General features: G+C 33.7%; 1 protein-coding gene across 1 annotated transcript in view; it reads right to left on the minus strand.

The window, feature by feature from the left end:
* Positions 1–900: 900 nt before the first annotated feature.
* Positions 901–24,271, minus strand: part of LOC143063211 (uncharacterized) — a 28,572-nt gene continuing 5,201 nt past the window's right edge. The window contains exons 2-17 of the mRNA XM_076235246.1: positions 20,644–21,048; positions 20,122–20,375; positions 18,950–19,118; positions 18,672–18,716; positions 13,187–13,324; positions 11,821–12,782; positions 10,552–11,587; positions 9,533–9,774; positions 8,866–9,049; positions 6,939–7,036; positions 5,166–5,226; positions 4,584–4,768; positions 4,094–4,313; positions 2,788–2,915; positions 1,908–2,121; positions 901–911 (exon numbers count right to left, since the gene is read on the minus strand). Of these exons, the coding sequence (XP_076091361.1) occupies positions 901–911; positions 1,908–2,121; positions 2,788–2,915; positions 4,094–4,313; positions 4,584–4,768; positions 5,166–5,226; positions 6,939–7,036; positions 8,866–9,049; positions 9,533–9,774; positions 10,552–11,587; positions 11,821–12,782; positions 13,187–13,324; positions 18,672–18,716; positions 18,950–19,118; positions 20,122–20,375; positions 20,644–21,048 (4,352 nt within the window). The remainder of the gene's footprint in view (positions 912–1,907; positions 2,122–2,787; positions 2,916–4,093; positions 4,314–4,583; positions 4,769–5,165; positions 5,227–6,938; positions 7,037–8,865; positions 9,050–9,532; positions 9,775–10,551; positions 11,588–11,820; positions 12,783–13,186; positions 13,325–18,671; positions 18,717–18,949; positions 19,119–20,121; positions 20,376–20,643; positions 21,049–24,271) is intronic.

Raw genomic sequence — 24,271 nt, forward strand, 5'->3', positions numbered from 1 at the left:
TTCCCCTCTATAGAGTCAGTGGTTATATAGATACAGCCACCACTGCCACCAGCTGCAGTATTGGTAGAACCTGTCAGACCATCTGTTACCTGTACAACTTACCTGTAATGTACCTTTTCCCTCTATAGAGTCAGTGGTTTAATAAATGCAGCCACCACTGCCACCAGCTGCAGTAGTGGTAGAACCTGTCAGACCATCTGTTACCTGTACAACTTACCTGTAATGTACCTTTTCCCTCTATAGAGTCAGTGGTTTAATAAATGCAGCCACCACTGCCACCAGCTGCAGTAGTGGTAGAACCTGTCAGACCATCTGTTACCTGTACAACTTACCTGTAATGTACCTTTTCCTTCTATAGAGTCAGTGGTTATATAGATGCAGCCACCACTGCCACCAGCTGCAGTAGTGGAAGAGCCAGTCAGGCCATCAGATTTTAATGTTCCTTCTACAATCAGTCTCTGTGTTGTTTTTATCAACATCTTTCCTCCTCCTGAATGTATAAAACAATTTCAGTACCAATACAGATTTGATTTCAAATTGTCAACTAAACTTTAAATGGTATAAATGGTGAACTGTAATTGTTCACATCTTTGTCCCTTTGATCTTTGGATAGATTATATTGTTTTCAGGACCTTTCCTGGTTACCTTCTATGTTGAATGAATGAAAAAGAATGTAAAAGAAGATCTGATGCTGGATAACTAGAAAAATAATTCTTTTTGGAAGTTGCTATAAATAATAAAAGTACCTGAACCATAGGACTCGCTGGAACCAAAACCACCACTACCAAAATAACATGGTCCATATATTGATCCATATTCCTTTCCAGGTAAAGATCCTGTAAAACAAAGAAAATTGTTAAAAAAAGTTATAAAAAGCTATCAAGTATTGAAAATATATATCTAGAAAAAATCTAGTTGACATTATTCACATAACCCAAAATTTTAATTTTTCAATCCATTTGACTTTAATTGGTGTAAAGAGATATGAGGCTTTTACAAATTTGTCCTTTGACCTTAAATTACATCTGGCTGAGTTAGCTCCACACTTCCTCCACAGCCACTGTACTTCACCTGTCCTTTGACCTTACCTGTTGCTGAGTTAGCTCCACACTTCCTCCACAGCCACTGAACATCACTGTCTTTTGATTTTACGTGTTGCTGAGTTAGCTCCACACTTCCTCCACAGCCAATGTATAAACTTCACCTGTCCTTTGATCTTACCTGATACTGAACTAGCTCCGACCCTTCCACCATAGCCAATGTATTAACTTCACCTGTCCTTTGACCTTACCTGATACTGAACTAGCTCCACCCCTTTCACCATAGCCAATGTATAAACTTGACCTGTCCTTTGACCTTACCTGTTGCTGAGTTAGCTCCACACTTCCTCCACAGCCACTGAACATCACTGTCTTTTGATTTTACGTGTTGCTGAGTTAGCTCCACACTTCCTCCACAGCCAATGTATAAACTTCACCTGTCCTTTGACCTTACCTGATACTGAACTAGCTCCACCCCTTCCACCATAGCCAATGTATTAACTTCACCTGTCCTTTGACCTTACCTGATACTGAACTAGCTCCACCCCTTCCACCATAGCCAATGTATAAACTTGACCTGTCCTTTGACCTTACCTGTTGCTGAGTTAGCTCCACACTTCCTCCACAGCCACTGAACATCACTGTCTTTTGATTTTACGTGTTGCTGAGTTAGCTCCACACTTCCTCCACAGCCAATGTATAAACTTCACCTGTCCTTTGACCTTACCTGATACTGAACTAGCTCCGACCCTTCCACCATAGCCAATGTATTAACTTCACCTGTCCTTTGACCTTACCTGATACTGAACTAGCTCCACCCCTTCCACCATAGCCAATGTATAAACTTGACCTGTCCTTTGACCTTACCTGATACTGAACTAGCTCCACCCCTTCCACCATAGCCACCTCCAGCGGAACTCCTTCCTGCTCCTTTACCAGATGATGTGAACCCTTTACCAGAGGCTGAGAATGTTCCAGCATTATGGATATTCAATATATCTGTCAGTAAGTCCAGATTTCCAACATTAAACTGGCCATTTCCTTGTACAGTCACTATACCTGTGTGTCCACTTTTTTGTACCTGTATTTAATTGATGAATGTATTTATTACATTTGATCTATTTATAGAACTTTTCAAATTAAAGTATGATCTGTAGCAGTTAATAGCAATAGTCACTAAACAGCTGCATTATAATTATAGGACAACAAAAATGAAACTTAAAATTAGCCTGGGATCCGGCCCAATCTAGCTGCGCGTCGTAAGGACCCCAGGCTAACTTAAAATCAGATAGCACGTTTTATCCTGACCTAACAAGCAAACACTGATTTTCCCTAAGAGTTGCCAAAAATTGAATATTGACTCATTAACATATTTTTGTTTGGTTAAGATAATTTATAGCAGCCTGGTCTATAAATTGGCAAACTTTCCTTATAACCTCTGAATATGACCAGCAGCAGGATATGAGTTTTATTGTTTCTAATTCCCTATGGAATAGCATGACAATGCTGTATTCATTTTTAACATGATGTTTTAATACTTTGTTGTCACAAGTGTGTGACCTACGGTAATGGTTTATGACCTATAAGTTATAGTTGTCAGTATAATACAGCTCCATATGAATTGCTCTGAACCAATTAATCATTTTGTTTGTCTGAAGCAGGATAACTGTTGTTTACATGTATTTTATTGTTCCAATTTACTATTCATATCCTTACTTTCCTAATTATTAAATTTGAATTGAATTACCTGTAAGTGATAAACATCAGTCTCATCTCCAAACACACTGCTCAGTTCTAATATGCCGCCATTCTGTATAGTAATGTTTGGGAATATTAACTGTCTGTTGGACGATTCTTCAAACTTGAGTGTAGCTCCTGTATAAAGGAAGAATCAAATTTTCAATTGAATTCTATATTTTTTTAAAATTCTAAACTTGTATATGTTTATTTTGTGTCATAAGATCATTTAACAATTCACTAATTGAACATATTTGAACAAAAAAAACCAAGAGGCTGTCACAAAGACAGCAAACCGGATTTATTAACATTTATTTGTGTCCTGGCATTTTACAATGATGAACAGTGAAGGTGAAAATTGTCAATTTTAAATTTGACTTCCATTTTATCATCATTAACAACATATTAAAATTTAAAAAGCTTAGGTTGAATGGTTCATGACGAAATCATTAGTAAATGCAACAACAGGAATGGAAACGCCATTTTCAATCTTTCAAGAACCATAACTCCTGAACGGTAAAAGTCAAAATTGCCATTATGGAACTTGACCTCCATTTTGTCATCAGTAACAACATATTAAAATTTGAAAAGCTTTGGTTGAACAGTTCATGAGTAAAGCACGGACATGACTGGAAACACCATTTTTCAATCTTTCAAGAACCATAACTCCTGAAGAGTAAACGTCAAAATCGTCATTGTTGAACTTGACCTTCATTTTGTTGTCAGTAACAACATATTAAAATTTGAAAAGCTTTGGTTGCACAGTGCATGAGTAAATGCATGAACATGACTGAAAACACCATTTTTCAATCTTTCAAGAACCATAACTCCTGAAGAGTAAACGTCAAAATCGTCATTATTGAACTTGACCTTCATTTTGTTGTCAGTAACAACATATTAAAATTTTAAAAGCTTTGGTTGAACAGTTCATGAGTAAATGCACGGACAACATTTGGCTGCCACCCTCCCGCCATTCATCCCCAAATCAATAACCAACATTTTTGCCACAAAAATCTGGTTTAAAAATGAGTAATAAAGGGGTGTTTACGGTAAATATATCATTTATCATCTATTGAAATTGCAAAGAGTTAAAAAACAAATAAAGGGTAAAATTGAACTATAAAATAATGTACCGGTATATGTTTGTGCATTAGGTTTTATGAATTTTGTTTGCACACGATTTCATATGTCTATGCTTTTTTTTAAGTATATTTTGAACTTGCCATTATGCAGCTATCAATTAATTAAAAAAAATTCAACCATTAGACTTTCTTGGGTTTTTTTTCCCTTATCATATGAATATCAGCATAATTTACCTGTGGACACCAGAAGATGAGCTAAATCTCCAACAACTGTTCCCCATATTTTAACAGTGTTACTGTTTAAGTAACCAGATGTACAGGCAGATGAACTCATGCCTTTGCCTTGTTCGTCCAAAGACTCTCGGAATTCCACAGTAGCTTTAGGAAGGATCCAAGTTGACTCTTTGTATATAAATGGATGATAGGTCACATTTGCTCTGCGGTATCTTGTGGACTAAAAAGAGTTCATATTTATTGTAATATATAAGAAGTGAATTTTCAAGTTTAAACAATAAGTAAATAAGCTTAAAATAAGGCATATTTTTTAAGAAGCAGTTTTTATCCTTATTCTTTTAATAGAGTTAATCACTTATGACTGATGATTCCTTACACTAAGATCTAAGATGATAAATTCATCACATCATGTCTATTGACCATTATCATTTTACAATTTGAACTGTGGTTTTCCCTCCTATTTCCCCCCTGAAAATGTATTTCCTCAAACCTCAATCAGTTCCAGTGTATGATGTGGAGGAATATGTAAATGTCCTGTATCATCACCAACAACTTTGACAGATTTAATGTGAATATTGGTTCCATTCACAGTTAAGTGGGCTCCGCCATAGATTTCAACCATGGTAAAATCATAGACAAAGCCATCACTGGTAGGTAAGAGAAAAGCTACAGCTCCTGTAAAACAATACAACATATGTTAGAATAAAATTATTCAAAGATTTTTGTGTTGAACAGTAAACTCCACATAAACCTTGACCGGAAAGATTTTTTTTCCAATTAATTAACCAATTTTAATGTGAAGTAAAGTAAAATCATTTCATAATTTGAATATTTTCTACATCTATGAGTTATCTGTAGACCACAAAATTACAAAGAAAAACATCATTACGATGCCCTTAACATGTAAAAGTATTGGGTCAGCATTAATTTTCCATATACCGTTATACAAAATTTCAAACATAGAATTGACAAACATAAAAAAAAACATAATATCTAGATCTAAGGTTGAGAATGGCAAGTTTCCAAAAATTTAAAAAAATGATTTAACAAGCAGTAGGAAAACAGTATTTACCGGTTGATTTATAAGTGTTGAAATGGCTTATATCAGCTGTAGTTCCAGACGGTTCTGTTACCTGCAAATAATTCAAATAGACAGTGTTAGTTAGATTTACCTTCAAGTATGAGAAAAACACTACATTTTGGCTATATCAACAATTTTGGTTCTTCAGCTTCCCATATTCTTAATTAATGTTCAAACTGTTTTATTGTGTTTGCTTTTTATTTTGTCAAGCTATTAAAATATAAAAGCAGTAACGATATTGTCCCTTTATTGAAATCTGTGTGTTCTGATGTTTGGTTTTACTACTGTGGATTCATTAATTTTCGTGGGTATCAATTTTCAAAAACTAAAACTTGCATATTCGTGGATATTTGATTTTGTTGTTTTGCCAATCTCTGTATACAAAGCCTATTGAAAATATGTTATTCGTTGAACATTTGAATTCTTGGTTCAAAAGTACCAACGAAACCACCCAAAATTGATATCCAACGAATAACAATGAATCCACAGTAAGTCAATGTACTAAAACATTGTTTATCTTATATTGTTTGATATAAAAATCAATTTTTCCCGATTGGTTATATATCATTATATGTGACCCGCCATGACATTTGCAGGCTTATGGAGGTAGAACGTCATTGTTAGAAAAATTATAAACATGATAAATATCGAGATTCAATGAAATTTTTTTTTAATACGTATTGCAAAGAAGAGATGAACACCTTCCTTGGCTTCTTTTTTGCGGACGCCGAACTATACATCATATATAAGTTTTGAAGATGTTATACTTTATCGTTTGAAGTGAAAAATATTTGAATCTACATTTTAAATTGATACAAAAAAAAAATATTTCTGCTCTATAGATTTCCTTTCATAAATGAAGTCTGAAATATATCCATAATAATAAATGCACCGTATTAAATGCATTTAAGAGAACACCTACTTATAAACTGTTACGTGTTGCATACTATGTAAAGAGACATGCATAATAAATCTAAAAAAAAAAATGGAATTCTTAAAGCTTATTTTGACAAATTTTAAACATATTTCAACAAGTTAAAATTACATGTTCTAGAATAGAGCTACAAACAAAACAAAAATGCTGAGACTGCTCTAAAGATTTTTTTTCATAAATGAAGTCTGAAATATATCCATACTTAATTCACCGAATTAAATGCATATATGAGAACACCTCATAAACTGTTACGCGTCACATACTATGTTTAGAGACATGCATAATAAATCTAAATTAAAAAAAAAAGGAATTTTTAAAGTTTATATTGACAAATTTTAAGCTAACTTCATTTCAACAAGTTTAAATTACATGTTCTAAAATAGAGATCAGAATTGTTTGTATTGCAGTAAATTTAAGTCTTTGATATTTTATTCAAATACACTATTGAACATCAACAAGAACCAATAAATACAATTTTGTGTTTTATAAATTAGTGCCTTCAATAAATAAAAGTCGTCATAGAACAGTCTCATTTCCATACCGGTATTCGAAATGACTCGTTGCTTTTACAACAAAAATGTCACTATATAAACATGACTAGGTCTTCTAGATAAATATACAAAAAGCAAATTTTTAGACAATGTACCCTCCTAAGCCTTGAAGTGGTTAGTCATATATACATGTAGTAAATGGCGTTTTTCTCGCAATGACTTTCTACCTCCATAAGCCTGGATATGTCGTGGCTGGTCACATATGTCTTAGTTCTAATTCTATACAATATTAATGTAATTTGGGAATGCACAAATGTGAAGTAAAAACTAATTAATTACCATAGGTTTTTGGCATTTGTTGTCAACACGTAGGTTTCTGCTTGTTTTTGTCTGGAAATACATAATTCCTGGCCCTCCAGGTTCATATCCAGTACCACCTGTTTAAAAACACAACTTTTAAATTATTTGGTTTCACCTCAAATGAGGTCATTATTATGTCTAAAAAGCCGTGTTTTACGTTTCCACAATTAGGCACTACATTTCCACATTAAAATTCCTATGTTTCCGCAATTTTGTAGTACTCTTTTCCACATTTTTTTACATTGATTTTGTTAAAGGTTATTTATGCTTCCGCATTTTTATTTTTAATGTATGTAAGGTAAACATGGGGCGTGTTTTATTTTTGTTCTTCAGTAGTGTTTGGTGTTTAACGCTACTTAAAGCACTATTGGGTTATTCTGGCATTATTTGTCTGAATATGTTGCTAATGCCTATTTTTTCATTTTTAATTGTAAATTGATTTATTGTTTGTTTGTTGCTATTTAGTTTAAGCCCAGTGTTAAATATTCCACCAGAATTCAAATCAGTGTGAAGTGGGTGTAAGCAATCATAGGCAACATTTAGGCCTTCAATAATGACAAAATCCATACTGTAAAGTTGTCTAGAGATGGCTCGACATGAAAAGTGTGAAACAATTCAAACGAAAATTATACATAACAAAACATTTTACAAAATATCAATCAAATATGAGTAGAGACATGAACCATCAAAAACCAATAAACTACTAGAGACCAAATCACACAGAAATTAACAGCTATATGTCACCGTTCGGCCATCAACAATAAGCAACGTCCATACCACATAGTCAGCTATAAAAGGCACCAAAATCACAAATGTAAACATTGTAAAAAAAAAATGAGAAAACTGTCCAATATCTTGGCTTTATACCAAAGAAATCCATAATAAAATACAAATCAAGAAAAAATACTATAATAAAATAAAGTCCTATATATCATTATTACCATTTTTTTACATGTGAAATACAGGTAAAATTGCAGGAATGTAATATCTAATTTTTTTCGGAAAAGTAATGCACGAAAATGCGGAAACATAAAACTGAATTTTTGCTAAAATTGCAGAAATGTAATACGCCCCTAAAAAGTTAAAGGGTATTGTTCAAATAGCTGCGAAAGAACAAAACTTTAACTTGTGGAATAATGCCATAACTTGATAACATGTTAGACTTTTTAAAAACATAATCATTGCACCAAATACACAACAATATTTACAATGAAAACATCAATATATCTAACGTCTATCCAACATACTTTTTCTTATTACAGCGGATTTCATTGAGTGTGTAGCGAAAGGTAATATCTTTGGTTAGCTTGCTTGTTAGCTGAACCGTGAAGTCATTGTTAGGTCAGGTATACTATCCTCCTTTCGAAGTAGCATAGTCCAACAGACAGATCGATTTGTTTTCTGTCGGACTAGTCTATTCTTAAAGTAGGGTAGTTTACCTAACCTAACAATGACATCACGGTTCAACTAACAAGCAAGATAACCAAAGATATTACCTTTGGCTACACACTCAATGGAATCCACTGTAAGCCTTTGTGTATAATGTGTTTGTTTCTTTGATGGAATCATACTTTTTTTCAAATTCCCAAAATTCTATCATGTTTCCTGCCATTCCTGGAGATCGAGAGACTGTTACGGGCTAAGATAAGTAATTTACAGTATTCATCACATTCTTATTAAACTCAACCCATCCATGCATATTGTCATTTGTAGAAAAGACTATAGCAAAACTTCAAATCCACATTTTATCACTGACAAACTAATGGGATATGAACCCTGTATGTTGTAAATTTCAACAGGAAATGAACATAGACAGTCTACTATACTGCTACAGCATTTTTGTATATATCAAAGTAAGAAAAAATCATTGATCCAATATATACAATTCTGTGGCAATGTTACTTACCTTTGGAAATGACATGTCCACTTTCATATGTTCCGTGATTAAAGAAGAAGTTAATACGGCCACCTGATCCACCGCCACCATTTCCTAAGCCACTGCCACCATTACAGTATATATAACCAGACATGGATAGGGTGGCACACTGGACATATAGTGAGCCACCAGACCCACCTCCTGCATTTGATACCTGTAATTATAAATATAAAGATATATTATTTTAAAAGAGATTTACAGTATTGTCATGTATAAATGCACAACTTCAGACTAACTGTTTTCTGTAGTTTTTTTTGTTTTTTTATTTATATGAACCACCAGTTTTGTTTTTACTCTGTGAGAATTTTTCAAGTTCTTTTAAAATCTTTGATTTAAATAAGTGAGAGGCTTTTAAAATATTCCCAAAACAAATAGACAATAATAATACCATTTTCAAAATGCTTTTTTTAGCTTAGAAACATGTATGGTTAGTAACTTAGTACCGTGAATTACCTAACATTTAAAGTACTATTAATCAAACAAGGGAATCATTAGATTTTATGTTGATTAAAATATCACTTAATTTCCTAAATGAATATCGCTCAAAAATACAATTGTAAAGGGGTCAGAGTTCACTTTTTTTTTTCTTAATCTACCATTCATAACATTTGAAATCAATTGTTCATATTACACCTACCATAGCATCATCTCCATTGGTTCTCATTGTTCCCTCCAATGTTAATTGTGTGTTAATCTTTAAATGGAGCCGCCCACCACCACGCCCACCTAGGGTACTGCCAGCTCTACCTCCACCACTGCCCCAGGTTCCTTCGGTGTAGATACTACCATGGGGCATTGCAGCAATGGATACACTTCCTCTACCTCCTCTGCCTCCATAACTGCCTCCACTTGCTCCAGATGAGGAACCTAATCCACCTCCTTATAATAATATACATGAATACTAGTAAGTGTTTTATGATGCTAGTCATCAAACTAAACCTAAACTAAGAGTATATATCAAATTACTCATCAAAGTAATTTTGTGTAGTCTGAATTTTGCTCCTGTAATTTTTACGGGTTGTAAACATTAAACATGAATACAAATTTTTAGAAATCAAACTTTGCTCCTCTAGATCCTTATCTTGTGATTTTGCATCATATAGAATAGAATAGAATAGAATAGAAAAATATAACATATTGATTCAAACATAGGCTCAGGCAAGTGCTTTCACAAGAATACATAACAATGATAAATAGGAAACTCTTACAAAATACTGTAAACCAACTTTAAAATTTCACAACTTTCTACGAATACATCAAGAAAATTTTAAAATAAGGAACATCATTGGTTACGAAGTCATTTAGAAAGAGTTGAAAAGCAAAATAAAATAATTGTGAAAATAAGTTGGTTGACAGTTTCAGTGATCTTATTTAAACAACACAGAATATGATTATGTTAAAACCCTTAATTAATACTAAGATTAACAGGTAATGCTGATTTAAAAAGGATTCCTGAATTAATTATAGTTTGCTGTCAATTCATCATCTTTTTTTCAGTATCAAGTTGAAATAAGCAACATAATATCTTATTCTTCAGCGGCAAAAATTCTGAATTAATCATGTGCTCTTGATCTCTCAGTTCAATTTTTTAAACCTAGTATAAACCCTTATTTTAGATGAAATATACTACCCAGTATCCCTTCCTATTTAACTCACCTGTTCCCTTACTATTTAGAAAACCACCTCCTGATACATCTAAAGTCCCTGACACAGTCATTTGGTTTGTTTCAATATACAGTGATCCTGCCTGTAAAGTACCACTGATTAAAATGTTGTCAGTTACGAGAATGTCAGAAGCAGGATTTCCTGAATTGGTATTTTCTGGCATTCTTCTGAAATCTATATCCAGCAATCCAGCAACATTGACTGTAAGACTTTCTAAAATGATTGGTGTTGTGATATTGACCTTTCCTGTATTTGTTACAGTAAATGATCGTATTTCCACTTTTGATTTGGGCTGAGCATTGATAGAACCACTTATTTCTACTGTATCTATGTCAAAGTGTGTATCACCAGCCTCAAACAAACTTCCTGTGTCCATCACTAAATGTTCTGCATTGATGGATGAGTTTGATGCAAATGGACCAACAGGATGTGAGGAATCAGAATCCAAAGTCATGTGACCTCCAAAACCAATAAAAATAACTAATCGTTTGCTTGATGATGAAGGTGCTGTTATGGCAACTGGTTTATATGATATAAAAGTTCCATTGATATCTACAGTCTCAATCAAGAAAGGATATTCTGTTTCAAACTCAAAGATTGAAGAACTATTATGAATATACATGTAATTCCATCCCTCGTCAGTTTCATTAATGTATCTGTTTAATATTTTACCAGCTTTAAGATGACCATTTACATATACATAATGGAATGGCATCTCAGATACTCCACTCCATGATTCGGTTTCCTGGGCATTGTTGTCTAGTATCATGGTTCCACTTTCACCGATTGTCAAAGTCTCAACCTTGGCAAGTCTTTGACCTCTGAAAATAACTGGTGTATGAGAATTCATCAATCCATTAACCTCAATTTCATGTACTAAAAATTCATCGTAAGGAGTGAACAGAAAAGTTCCGTCTTTTCCGACTGTGACTTTGTCTACTCCAGGATCGGTACTCAGTAGCGTAGCATTCAAGTATCCATTAACAACTAAGTATCTGGCTCGGATGTTGTTGTAAGTTGTAGCAACCTGGTAAAAGATGAGCAAAAAGGTTTGATGTTCAACTTAAAATAGACTAAAAGATTTAAAGATCATATGTACAAGAATGTATTTAAAAAAAAAAAAAATAATCGTTAAGATTTTTATCCATGAATAGAAATCTTTAGATTTTTTCTCATACATATAAATTCAATTCTTGCTGCTTAACTTTATACAATGAAGAAACAAATAATTTGGTCTGTATTTTTACTATATTTACAAACCTGAGCACCACTGACTATTTTTGGCGATGAATCATGGTTCAGGTAAAGGTGTCCACTTTCATCCACTACAAATACTTCTATTCTCAAATCAGATCTGTTCAAAGACTTAAATTCTGCAGCATTGTTTATCTTTGTTGTACCATCTGCCCAGAATGAATTTGTCAATACAGGACCATCTGCTTTAAATTCAAAATCTCCATAGTAACCAATCTTGAGAGCTTCTACTCCTGACCCAAAATTAATGGTCCCTGGCTTGAAAAATCCATTAATATATACGAATAAACATTCAAGTGTTATATTTGCCTCTTTATCCCATACCAGTTTGGATTTAGAACCAGTTATCTCAAACGACTCACATGGGTGTAAAATCGATAGCTCGTAGTGAAGATTGACAGATCCTGCTATTCTAATTTTTTTACCCAAATGCATATCTGTTGTGACTGGTACCATATCTACCACACCATATGCTCCAACAGTAAATTCTTGTATACTGGTAATATTGATGATATCACATTTGAAAGTACCATAAACACTGAACTTTTCTGTGTCTAAAGGGAAAATACTACCACCTGTTAATGGGATCATAGTCATTATACCAGTTGATCCTATTTTCAGGTCAACTGTTGTAAAGTTTTGGATCTCCATGGTAAGGTTTCCATTGATAATGATACTTTCATCATTACTGAATGTAATGTTTCCCATGATGTACAACCATTCTTCAATATAAATAGTAGTCCCAGAAGCAGGTACCAGGAGACCATCAGAATACACGAAACAAGGAACTGTGAGAGTGTTGCCAAGTTTAAGTGTAGCTTTTGGAAGGACATGGACAACTGAATTATTTTTACCATCCGACAATATCTGTGAGACTGAGGTATAATTAGACAGGACCAAGTGTGCTCCAAATGTGAGAACAATCTCATCAAGACTGAAAGAATCATCTTTTATCCAAGCAACAGCGCCTGTAAAAAATCAAATTGTTTTATAGCAAAAACAAGATAAAAATTATTGGCTGAAAAATTAAGAGTGAAATTAAAATTAGCTTTATTAACTCAAATGCTAACTAAAAGAGTTTCATTAGGAATCCAACCAGGATACCAAAATTGAAGTCTTTGAAAAAAATATTCCGTGGACTGTCTTAGTTAAATCAATAGAGAAATCCGCACATTTAAAAAAAAAAGTATAAATTCTTGAGGAAATACAAATTTATATTTAACAGTGGGGATCATCTAAATAAAGAAGGTCCTCTTTGTATTTTCACTTTACATTTCCTAATTCAAAATAAGACATAATCTAATTAATTAATTCAGTGGTTTCCCTCAAGTTCGAATTAGGAATTACAGCAAGTATTTATAATATTACAAACCTGAAGATGCAGCATCAAATTGATCACAGTTATTGATCTTCTTCACTTTCGGGTCTTTTCCTCTGGCATCAATAACTACAGTCCCTACACCAGCACCAGTCTGGGCCAAAAATATTGTTCCAGGGCCACCAGGTCCAGCTAAAAGGTAAAAAAATAAATAAATGGATGTGGTATGATTGCCAATGAGACAACTCTCCAGACTCCACCAGAAACCAAATGATGTTGAATTCACAACTATAGGTTTATTTAGCATATACATTTTGTAGCCTTCAATAATGAGCAAAACCCATACAACATTGTTTTGAAGATATAATATTTACATAATTATGTTTAAGAGTTTCTAGATATTCAGTAGACTACGAATGACACAGTGTTCTTGGGTTACAATGGGTGGAATGCCCCTAGGATAGTTTCACAGATGATATCAGATGTGTTCCTTGCTTTGTAACTACAATCCTCTTCCCTTTTCATGAATGTGACCTACTAAATTAGACTATTTACCGGGGTTTGTAATAAAAATTAGTAACATGACCAGTGACACATGTGGAGCAGCATCTGCTTACCCATCTGGAGCACCTGAAATCACCCCCATTTTTGGTTGAGTTCGTGTAGCTTAGTCTTTAGTTTTCTATCTTGCCTATGTTGTGTATTGTCTACTATTATTTGTCTGCGTTAGTCTTTTTCACTTTTAGCCATGGCATTGTCAGTTTATTTTCGATCTATGAGTTTGACTGTCCCTCTGGTATCTTTCGCCCCTCTTATAGCATCTTGCCAGTTGTTAGTGCTCCACAGTGGCCATAATTTGTAACATTGTATTGGGCATTTAAATACATCTTTAACTAATACATTTTAAAGGGCACTATCTATTAAATTCATGTTCACCGATTTGACTCAAATTCTCATATTTGATTTATAACAAAGTAAAACATTTATCCAAATTATAAAAAGTCTAAAATATACAATTTACAGGGCATACATCAGATGACCATAGTTTATAAGCAGTATAAACATAAATAAAGATATAAATAGATATTGAAATCATGCAATTGGATTTTCTTGGTCTGGCTCAATATCTTTAATTGTTTTTACATAGGCGGTAATGGTAACGTTTTTTCCTGTAGCTCAGTCCATATCATAAACTTGGATATGTATGATAGCTCGTTTCGAAAGCTGTGACATTTTCACATATGTGGTTAAATTTTCAGGGTACGAAGTGAGATTACTTTTTCCGTAAATTAACAAACCCCGAACATCCTTTTGTGAAGCGGCTCCTTGTGGTAAAATATCCCCTTTTTAACACAATAAGTTCTTTGAAAATTTAATACTTTGAACACATTCAATAGCTCCATAGTTTTTACACATTTATTCTATGTTCCTCTACTTTCCTAATCACCACAAATAATTAAGTTCAGTCATTTGTTAAAAACAGAAACATGTCCAATATCACTACACAGAGATTTTTTCTTTACACGTGACTTTTGAGTTCCTCATTTTGAGGCACATTAGGGATGTTGTCCCGTCTGCTTAATTTCATTTTATAAATCAAAATTATTTGATAATCATATTTTTACTTGTATACGAATGATTTTTTTTTATCAAATCAGTCAACATGGTCAATCAAATAATTTAAGTATGTTTCACTTTTAACGTTGACATTTAAATAATTTCCCTTTAAAGTCATGTGAAACGAGTGACCAGTGGAAAATAATGTTATTCCAATTCTTGAACCAATACATACAAACATCATAAACTTAGTCTTCTGTGCACGATTTTATCATTTTTTCACATAAATTTCGTATAATAGTCAATTTTTTTTCTCAATTTGTCAGTGTTGTTGTGAAAATATGGCAGGTAATTAAAGTTCGTGTTTGAAGCCGAAGTTTAATGATTGTCACCTGTTTGTTAACAATCAACAAAAAGCATGGATATTGAGCACGTGTTTAACATGTACAATCAGATAATAGTTTATTTTAAGGACATCCATGCATATTGCGATCACCGGATTTTTACGAGATGCGTCACACTGAGGTCACTTTGCATACGGAAAATATGTCGGGGAAAAATCAAAATAAAGTAAACTTCTAAATATGAACAAATTAAAGAATTTTCTTCAGAAAAAAGTATATGTACATAAGTTTTATAATATCAAAATCTGAAGAAGTCTTTACTTGAGCAAAGCCTATGCTGCCCCAATTTTAGCAAAAGTAAACACTACATCACAAAAAATTCTGATTACAGTGAATTAATGATTTTATGTCAAATCAGGATCCCTTTACAGAGGCAGATTTAGAGGACCCCATTAGGTCTCCCCTCTTTATGTGGGAAAAATTTGGTTGATTATATAGGGAATCACTGAAGCATGACTAGAGAGAACCCTCTCTTAGTCAGTCAGTGGACCCCCTTTTTTCTGGATCAGCCGGTGCCTTAGCCTCTTCGATTTTAAATCAAATGAATAATAGACATAGAAAAGATCAGAAAAGTATTTGTAAACTGCCATATTTATAAGTCCTTACAGTTTTTAAGTCTGTGTAATTTTTATATGTGTTTTTGTAACAAAAAATTTGTTCCGGCGTGACATTTGTTCAGCCAGAACAAGTTTCATAGGAAATATGTTCCACCGGAACATATGTCACAGAAAATATGTTCCAGCACTATAAAATTTGTTCCGGAACTAATTTTTTAAACTAAGTGTGAAATAAGTTCCGGAACAAAAATCACAGCACCATGAGTTTTGTTCCAATATTAATATTTTTAAAAAAAAAGTGAAATAAGTTCCTCACAGTGATATTAGTATTGAACGAAGGTATTTTATAGAAATCAATGAAAATGTTCTGTTCGAACCTATTTCACAGAAATGTGCTTGCATGGGGTACATTTGCAATTGAAGGCATGTAGAATGAAGATAAGAAATAAAAGCGATTTCAATGTATCATAATTTTATCTATGTTTTATTGTTTATGTGGTATTCGACCTCCTTGTTTCCTGTTGATCTGGCATGGGTGTTCTAATCATACATGTACTAATAGCTATGGTCATTGCACAGTTTTTAAAGAGTGTGTCTTTTGTTTCTTTATGTCTTTTAATATAATTGATCAGTCACTTTGTCCTTTTCAAAAAAGTACAAATGTTCATCTTTAACTGTTATAATACTTTTTTCGGAATGACTTTTATTATCATTTCTTATTATACTCTTTCCTGGTTCAGAAGTGTCATTTTTAGTATTATTAATTGAGTATGTTATTAAACTTTTGCTTTACTCCACATGTTTCAAATTGGATGTTTACACTTTCTATTTATTACATTATCAATATAATGCATGTTTTATAATGACTTTAAACTGATGACAATTGCTCAGTATATAAGATAACTTGTTTAACCAGTGGAACATATTTCACAGACAAGGAACTTATTTCACCAGGTGAGGAACAAATTTCACAAATCCAGAACTTATTTCACCAGGTAAGGAACAAATCTCACAAACATGGAACTTATTTCACTAGGTAAGGAACAAATTTCACAAATCCAGAACTTATTTCAGAGGGAGGGTAGGAGGGGTCCTGATCCCGAAATCCCGGGCTTAAAAACACGACATCCCGAAATCCCGGGCTTAAAAAACACGAAATCCCGAGGTCCAGAAATTCGAAGAAAGAGTTCCCGGATCCCGAAAGGGTCAATCCCGAAATCCCGAGCTTAAAAACACCCGATCCCGGAGTCCCGAAAAAGGGCCTATCCCCCCTCATTTCACCAGGTAAAGTGTGGAACTTATTTCATAGAGATGGAACAAATTGTTATAGAAATTGTCTGTGAAAAAAAGGTCTCCCAGAACATATTTCCTGTGAAATTAGTAACACTGGAACTTTTTCCACAGGAACAAATTTTGGCTCACACTTTATGCATTACCTATACTTTTTAAGAACCATGAACATGAGGTCAAGGTCAGATTATTGATTTACCCTGCTGCAGGTCACGCTTCAGTGATTCCCTATATAAGCAACCAAATTTTTTCCCAAAAAGGGGGGGCCGGGCCCTCTGCCCCTCCCCCCCCCCTAAATCCGCCTCTGAGTAATAGTACTGAAATCTGAATACAAATTATATTTTGCTTTGAAATGCGCCAATCGTCCTCCTCAGGTATGACTTGTTACCAATTTAATACAATATTCACAACGCATGGCAATGGCCATTTAAACAGTTCACATGTACATTTTAATTTAAAATTTAATATTAATTTAGCTTTTAGGGTTAATATCCCCTCTTAGTCACAGCCATGTGGTCAGAAGATTATTATATCACTACCTTGATAGATCAATTCACGAACGACAATACCATGAAATTAAGGGCGACTCGTAAGTCGAAACGAAATTGTGACTTGTCTTTAAAATAGTTCAGTTATGATCTATAATATATATCATCGAATCAAATAATGTATTTTTCCGACTTATAAAAAAAAATTACCACTAGCTTTGGGATTAATTTGGGATTAATTTTTTTTTTTTTAAGTTTTAAAAAGTTTCCAGTCTCGTTAGAACGGAGCCTTCCCCTCTTCCACTCCCACAATCTTTTTAGTATTTCATATTTCGAAACACTGTTGTACTGTAAGCTGTAATCATTTGAACGGTGTAGAATTAATTAGCTATCATATGATTGTCTCTACATCGGACCATATGAGCTGTAATCTGTATAATAAATTCTGCCAGTCAAGGCACACCTCCAATTATAGCTGGAGTGACATCCACCACCACGAATATATATATAATTATCACACAAATAATGGTTCCATCCACCGGAATATTATATACACAAATGTCAATTTATACTATACGCAATAGGCAAATTTAAAATCTAAAATTATCTAAATAAGAAGTGATAATTTGAGCATATATAAATCACGGAGTCTTCATGACCATATACGCGTATTAGGTCGGACCATATGAGTATGAAATTCGTGCTCTCCGGTTTCATTGGCCGAGTTCACTTGAAACTCTCGAGTTACATTTAACAACTCGGGTTTCAACAAAACGATTTTACTTGAACCACTCGAGTTAACCCCTCGTACCCTGGTTCCAATATTGTAGTATTTTAATCCGTAAGACTTTCTAAGATACCAATACGAATACTAAAAATCTGGACTAAAAATAAGTTTCAATTTGTTAGCGGGCATGACGTAAACTTACACATCGAATCAAAGAATTCAACTTTATTTATAACTAATATAGGACAATGCTGTTGATTAAAAAATACTCCATTCCAGGACCTTTTGTTTTCCAAATATTTAATATTACCAATAATTAAAAAGTTCCAGTTCGACGGGTTCAAACAGAAAGACTTGAAAGCAGAGAAAATTGTGTATCTTATAATCGGCATGACTTTATCAGATCACAGTACTAATACTAAGATAAGGCTTGCGCATAGTTATATACTTTAATTCAGCCACGGACCCGCGATATCACGGGTGTGTTCTAGTTATATAATAAGTTTAAAGGCTTACCGGATGTTGTGCTGCTACAGGTTGTTGGGGGAACAGAAACAGTATCTGTAACATAAAATATATTAAGCGACAGCTTCCTGATGTTGTAGGTCGATCACAAACTATTTTGTTTAGATTAAAATTAAGAAAATAGCAGACATATAGTTGAGTAAATTGCTCGATTGTTAAACATTTTTTAGTCAATAATTTTAATATTCTTTGACACAGTCAATCTTTGTTAACTTTTTAATGAAAACGACTCAATAAAAACACACACACACACATATATATATATATACCATAATTGTTGTATCCATACAGTTTTACCGACATACTAATACCAGTGTTCCATGTCTGAGGATAAAACCGTATCTTCGATGTGTAGATTGGCGCAAACAGGTCCTTGTAAACTATGCCATTGTTATCAGTATTACCGGAAAACCCATCTGATGGATACGATAGAGTAACCTGAAATGTATTGTAACTTTTTTTCTCTCTCATTTTACAAATTAAGTAGGAAAAAACTATAAAATTGCGTTAAATTATTGATTGATTTTTTGCTGCTTTTCGTCCAGTGGCAAATATATCGGCATGTATGTTAAGGACGATACGTTCAATTTAAAAATATATCTAATGTGTTTACTATTTTTTTTGCGTCCCTACGTCTATTTGTAATTAATCTCTGTTACTTAACTAAACCTCACTTTCTGACAAATGTGATGATCAAGATAAAAGTAAATAAGTAGAAATTTATCATTAACCAATCCAATAATATTATTCAGTGAAGAGATATTTAAAACTTTTCCAACGTCTTTTGCTTGAATCCTGGTCTGTTTATTCTTCGATTGATATTATCGAAACGGAACCAACATGGAATAATGTTGAATCTCACGGAGGGCCGGTTTTCGTATTATAAAAAAAAATCTTTGATTCGTTTTTTTTTTTTTTTTTGTCTCTTTCTTTTTTCCCCCATAGATTTCACCGGAATATATATTAAACTAAGAAATAAATAAAAAAAAAAGTATATTCTAAGACTGTGTCTTAATTTAGAATATGATATTTTACTGTGCGTATTGCTTGGCTATGTGTTTGTTTTTACCCCACATTGTCTAGAGGTATAGGGTGGAAGGTTGAGATCTCACACAACATGTTTAACCCTGTCGCATTTTTACGCCTGACCCAAGTCAGTAATCTCTGGCCTTTGTAAGTCTTGCATGGTATTTTTTTTTGTGTTGGTTCATTATTGTTTCGGAATTTAGTGTGACGTCTATTTTCCCTAAACTAGTATACAGATACAGGAGCCCGCCTGTGGGTGCGTGATTTTCTCGCTGAGTTGAAATCCTATTGGTATCAATTGTCCGTTTGCTGCTCTTTGATTTGGTTGTTGTTTCTTTGATACACTCCCTATTTTAATTCTCAATGTGATGAGACTTAACCTTTATCTAAAATATAAAGTTTCTTTGTTTCATACCCATGCTGTACTTGTGTCGTTGTAATACTGGATTTTATACGTCTTAACCCACATATTATAGGATTGATGTCCTCTAGTTGCGACTCGGGTAATCCATTTGGGTGAAGATAATGTAGCTTGTAGCCACTGGTCAGTGTTGAAATAATATGCCCGCCAGGAATTAGTTGAATGTTTTGTCATGTCACCGTAGGAAGCAGCTGTATACCTTGCTGATGAAGCTGTTGTGGACTGCAGTGTCAGTTGATTTACATCAGCTACAAACATTAAAACATTATTACATGTAAATCCATTTATCATAAGATACTTTTTTTTTAGATTAAGGATAGCGAATGGATTTTACTGTTTCCTCTTGTGTCTGATACGATGTTATAATTTTAACTTATGGCAAAATTCTGAGATTAAAAACCAATTTTATTTAAATCTGCCAAAGCATCATTACAAATCTTATTCGTTTTTGTCTTCTATTTTATTCTGATCTTCTCAATGAATTATATGATTCAATTTTATTTCAGTTTTGCTTACTCGAACTTTCTCCTCCATCTGCGAATATGTCACCGCTAAATGTTGCTGAAACTCTGTGAACAATAGAAATACGTCCACCTCCGCCTCCTCCACCCGTTCCATTTCCGGTGCCACCACGTGCAGTAACCATTCCACTTCCTTTAAAATAATCTGTATCTACGTAAATACTGCCACCGCTGCCACCACCACAGTTACTACCGTCAGGGTTACCATTAGCAGATACCAATCCATCGATCCTGACGTCATCTATAGCTTTCAATGTAATTACACCGCCTCCTTTACCACCGGTAGAACAACCACCTCCACTTCCAAAGGCACTTGGTTTTTCGATGCCACCATATGTTACAGCTTCGTTGGATTTTAGAAATGTACCACTGTTCATTCCACCACGTCCACCATGAGAACCTGTTAATAAAAAGGGGACTAAAGGTATGAAAACTTTTAAGAAACTCCGGGAACAGATAAGATATTTTAATAGAATAAAAACGCTATTACAGAAAACGATCAAAGTAAAACAAAAGAGAGATATTAAAAAAAGTAGAAATTTGTTTCCTTGCTGTTGCTTTCAGAATTATGACTATAACATATCCCTTTAAGACGTCTTGTAAGGCTATTTCATTCTTTTGCTTAAGACATGACAATTGTTTGATTTACTAGCATGAAATAATGATCATGAATTTTTGTTTATCAAAATATTTTGGGAATCTTTGGCTAACATCCGGACTTCTTGACTTGGCTCTTTTCCTTTGTCGAACTAAATGAATATAATTCCATTATTTAATGGAGATTTGCTCGACCTTGGCTTATTGTGCTGTAAACCGAATGTCTTTGAATCACATTAAGTTTAATTTATTAATGTTTGCTACATCACTGTGTATACAATAGACCACTCTTATTTTTGTTATCTTTATTTCGAAATATAGTTTTGTCAGGTACATGCGTACATATATAGAACTGATGTCGTTCTCAGTCCCGGTGGTGTTTGGACTTTTTGTATTGACTGCATATATAGGTATATATTATGTTTATCGTGCCAATTTTTAACAAAAAGTTATCGTCAACATATGAGTAACGAAGTTATGAAAGACAAAGACATCGCATTCTATTATCCTTAGTTAAAATCTATATATGATATCATTTATTAGAAAAAAAACTATTTATTAGGGCCCCGCCTTTAGGCGGGTCGCCCTCTAGTGATCAGTCTGTCCGTCCTCCCGTCCGTCCGTCCGTCCGAATCTAGAGAACCATTATGATTTCATACTTTATACTTTACATGTTTATTAACCACCACCAGAGGGCGTGTCATGATGTATGTACAACTTCCTAGGTCAAAGGCGGGTCGCCCTATAGTAATCAGTCTGTCCGTCCGAATCTAGAGAACCATTATGATTTCATACTTTATACTTTACATGTTTATTAACCACCACCAGAGGGCGTGTCATGATGTATGTACAACTTCCTAGGTCAAAGGCGGGTCGCCCTATAGTGATCAGTCTGTCCGTCCGTCCTTCCGTCCGTAACACTTTAACTTTGTGTCCGCTCCATATCTAGAGAACCATTATGATTTCATACTTTATACTTTACATGTTTATTAACCACCACCAGAGGGCGTGTCATGATGTATGTACAACTTCCTAGGTCAAAGGTCAAGGTAAAAAAACTTTGGTTTCAGTTGACAACCCTGTGTCCTGTGGTGAAGATCGTGTCCGCTCTATATCTTGAGAACTGTTATGATTTCAAAGTTTATACTTGACATGTATATGAACCAACACCAGAGGGTGTGTCATGATGTATGTACAACTTCCTAGGTCAAAGGTCAAGGTAAAAAAACTTTGGTTTCAGTTGACAACCCTGTGTCCTGTGGTGAAGATCGTGTCCGCTCTATATCTTGAGAACCGTTATGATTTCAAAGTTTATACTTGACATGTATATGAACCAACACCAGAGGGTGTGTCATAATTTATGAACGACTGCCAAGGGCAAAGTTAAAGGTCAAAAACTTTGGTTTCAGTTGACAACCCCATGTCCTATGGTAAAGATCGTGTCCGCTCTATATCTTGAGAACCGTTATCATTTCAAAGTTTATACTTGACATGTATATAAACCAACACCAAAGGGTGTGTCATAATTTATTTACAACTTCCTAGGTCAAAGGTCAAGGTCAAAAACTTTGATTTCAGTTGACAAACCCATGTCCTATGGTAAAGATACAATTTTTTAATGCACATTATTCACAGCGGGGCCCACAAAGATGGCTCCCATCTCAATGATATCTAGTGGACTTTTTTTTGTGTATAAAGCCTTTTTCTAAATATCCGATGGTTGTCAAAAACTTTAAAACCTTGTTGACTATTAGGATAGAAAATAAAATCTTCAATATGTTGATAAAGTTAACACATCATAGATAACAGACCTAAAATTTCGTACGCCAGTCCCGCGCATTTATAAAGATGATATTCAACAAAAAACAGACTTAAAAATCAAAGCCGGGGCTTTGTTGCTTATCTACTTTTTACCCAGATTCGTCAATGTGCCATGAACATATGAGGTATTCTTTATATTTACATGTTTAACCCACACTAAAGGTGATTTAAGTTCTGTCCTTCTATATGCAACAATCAAAACTTTTAAACAAAGAAATCAGTAGGAAAAAAAGTCCGTGTAACGATTACACCTTTTTATATTGTTGAAAAATTTAGGACGAAGTAAAAAAAGATTTAAGATTATTGAGATAAAAAAAAATAATTTTTAATAATGTGTCAATAGTTTATTTGTTTAATGTTCTCGAATAACGCTACACAATAAGCATTATTTTCGTACAATAGCTAGCGTGACTGATAGCAATTATACGAAACCAAATGTTTCAAAAGTTAAAAATAAATGTTACGATAATTGCCAAAAATTGAAATGAACATATTGTTATCTTTTATCATATTGACAATATCCACATTATAATCACTTTAGTCTTATTTATTTTTTTCATTTGGAAGAATGACAAATATTATCATGAAGTTAAATCTCAGCATTCCAATTAGGCCGATCTGCGTTTTGTCCTTTAACGAAGTCATCGAACAATTTCGGACTAGGGGATAGATAGAAATTGAAAACAAACGAATTTTAAAACCAGAGGGTACACGTAAACATTTATTAAATTAAAAGGTCGCGAAGACTTAACATACAGAGGGTGATTCATTTTAGGAATTTAAACTTTAAAGGCAAAAATTAAAAAAAAAAACATAATGTAAGACCGTTGTTTTTTATTTGTTATTTCGGAGCCTTATGTATTGCTTTGCGGTCATAATGTTTTGCTATAATTGTTGAAGGCTGTGACATATAGTTCTTTTAAAACTTCTACGACATTTGGTCTCAGATAGAAAGTTGTTCGGTTGGCAATCATACCATATCTTAAGTTTATACCAACTATTTGATGTCGTATGGCGTTTTCAGATCTATTGATTAACAGGAAAAACAAATGTACACACCGAAAGATAGTTTCAAAAGTCAATAGTTACATAGAATGTCCTTTTGCAGTTTTACTAGGGTGTAAAAGCGCGGTCAAACTACAAGATAGGCATTCAATTATAAAAGAGGGACGAAAGATACCAGAGGGACAGTCAAACTCATAAAT

Source organism: Mytilus galloprovincialis, chromosome 1, assembly GCF_965363235.1.
Source record: "Mytilus galloprovincialis chromosome 1, xbMytGall1.hap1.1, whole genome shotgun sequence".
NCBI classification, from domain to species: Eukaryota; Metazoa; Mollusca; class Bivalvia; order Mytilida; family Mytilidae; genus Mytilus; species Mytilus galloprovincialis.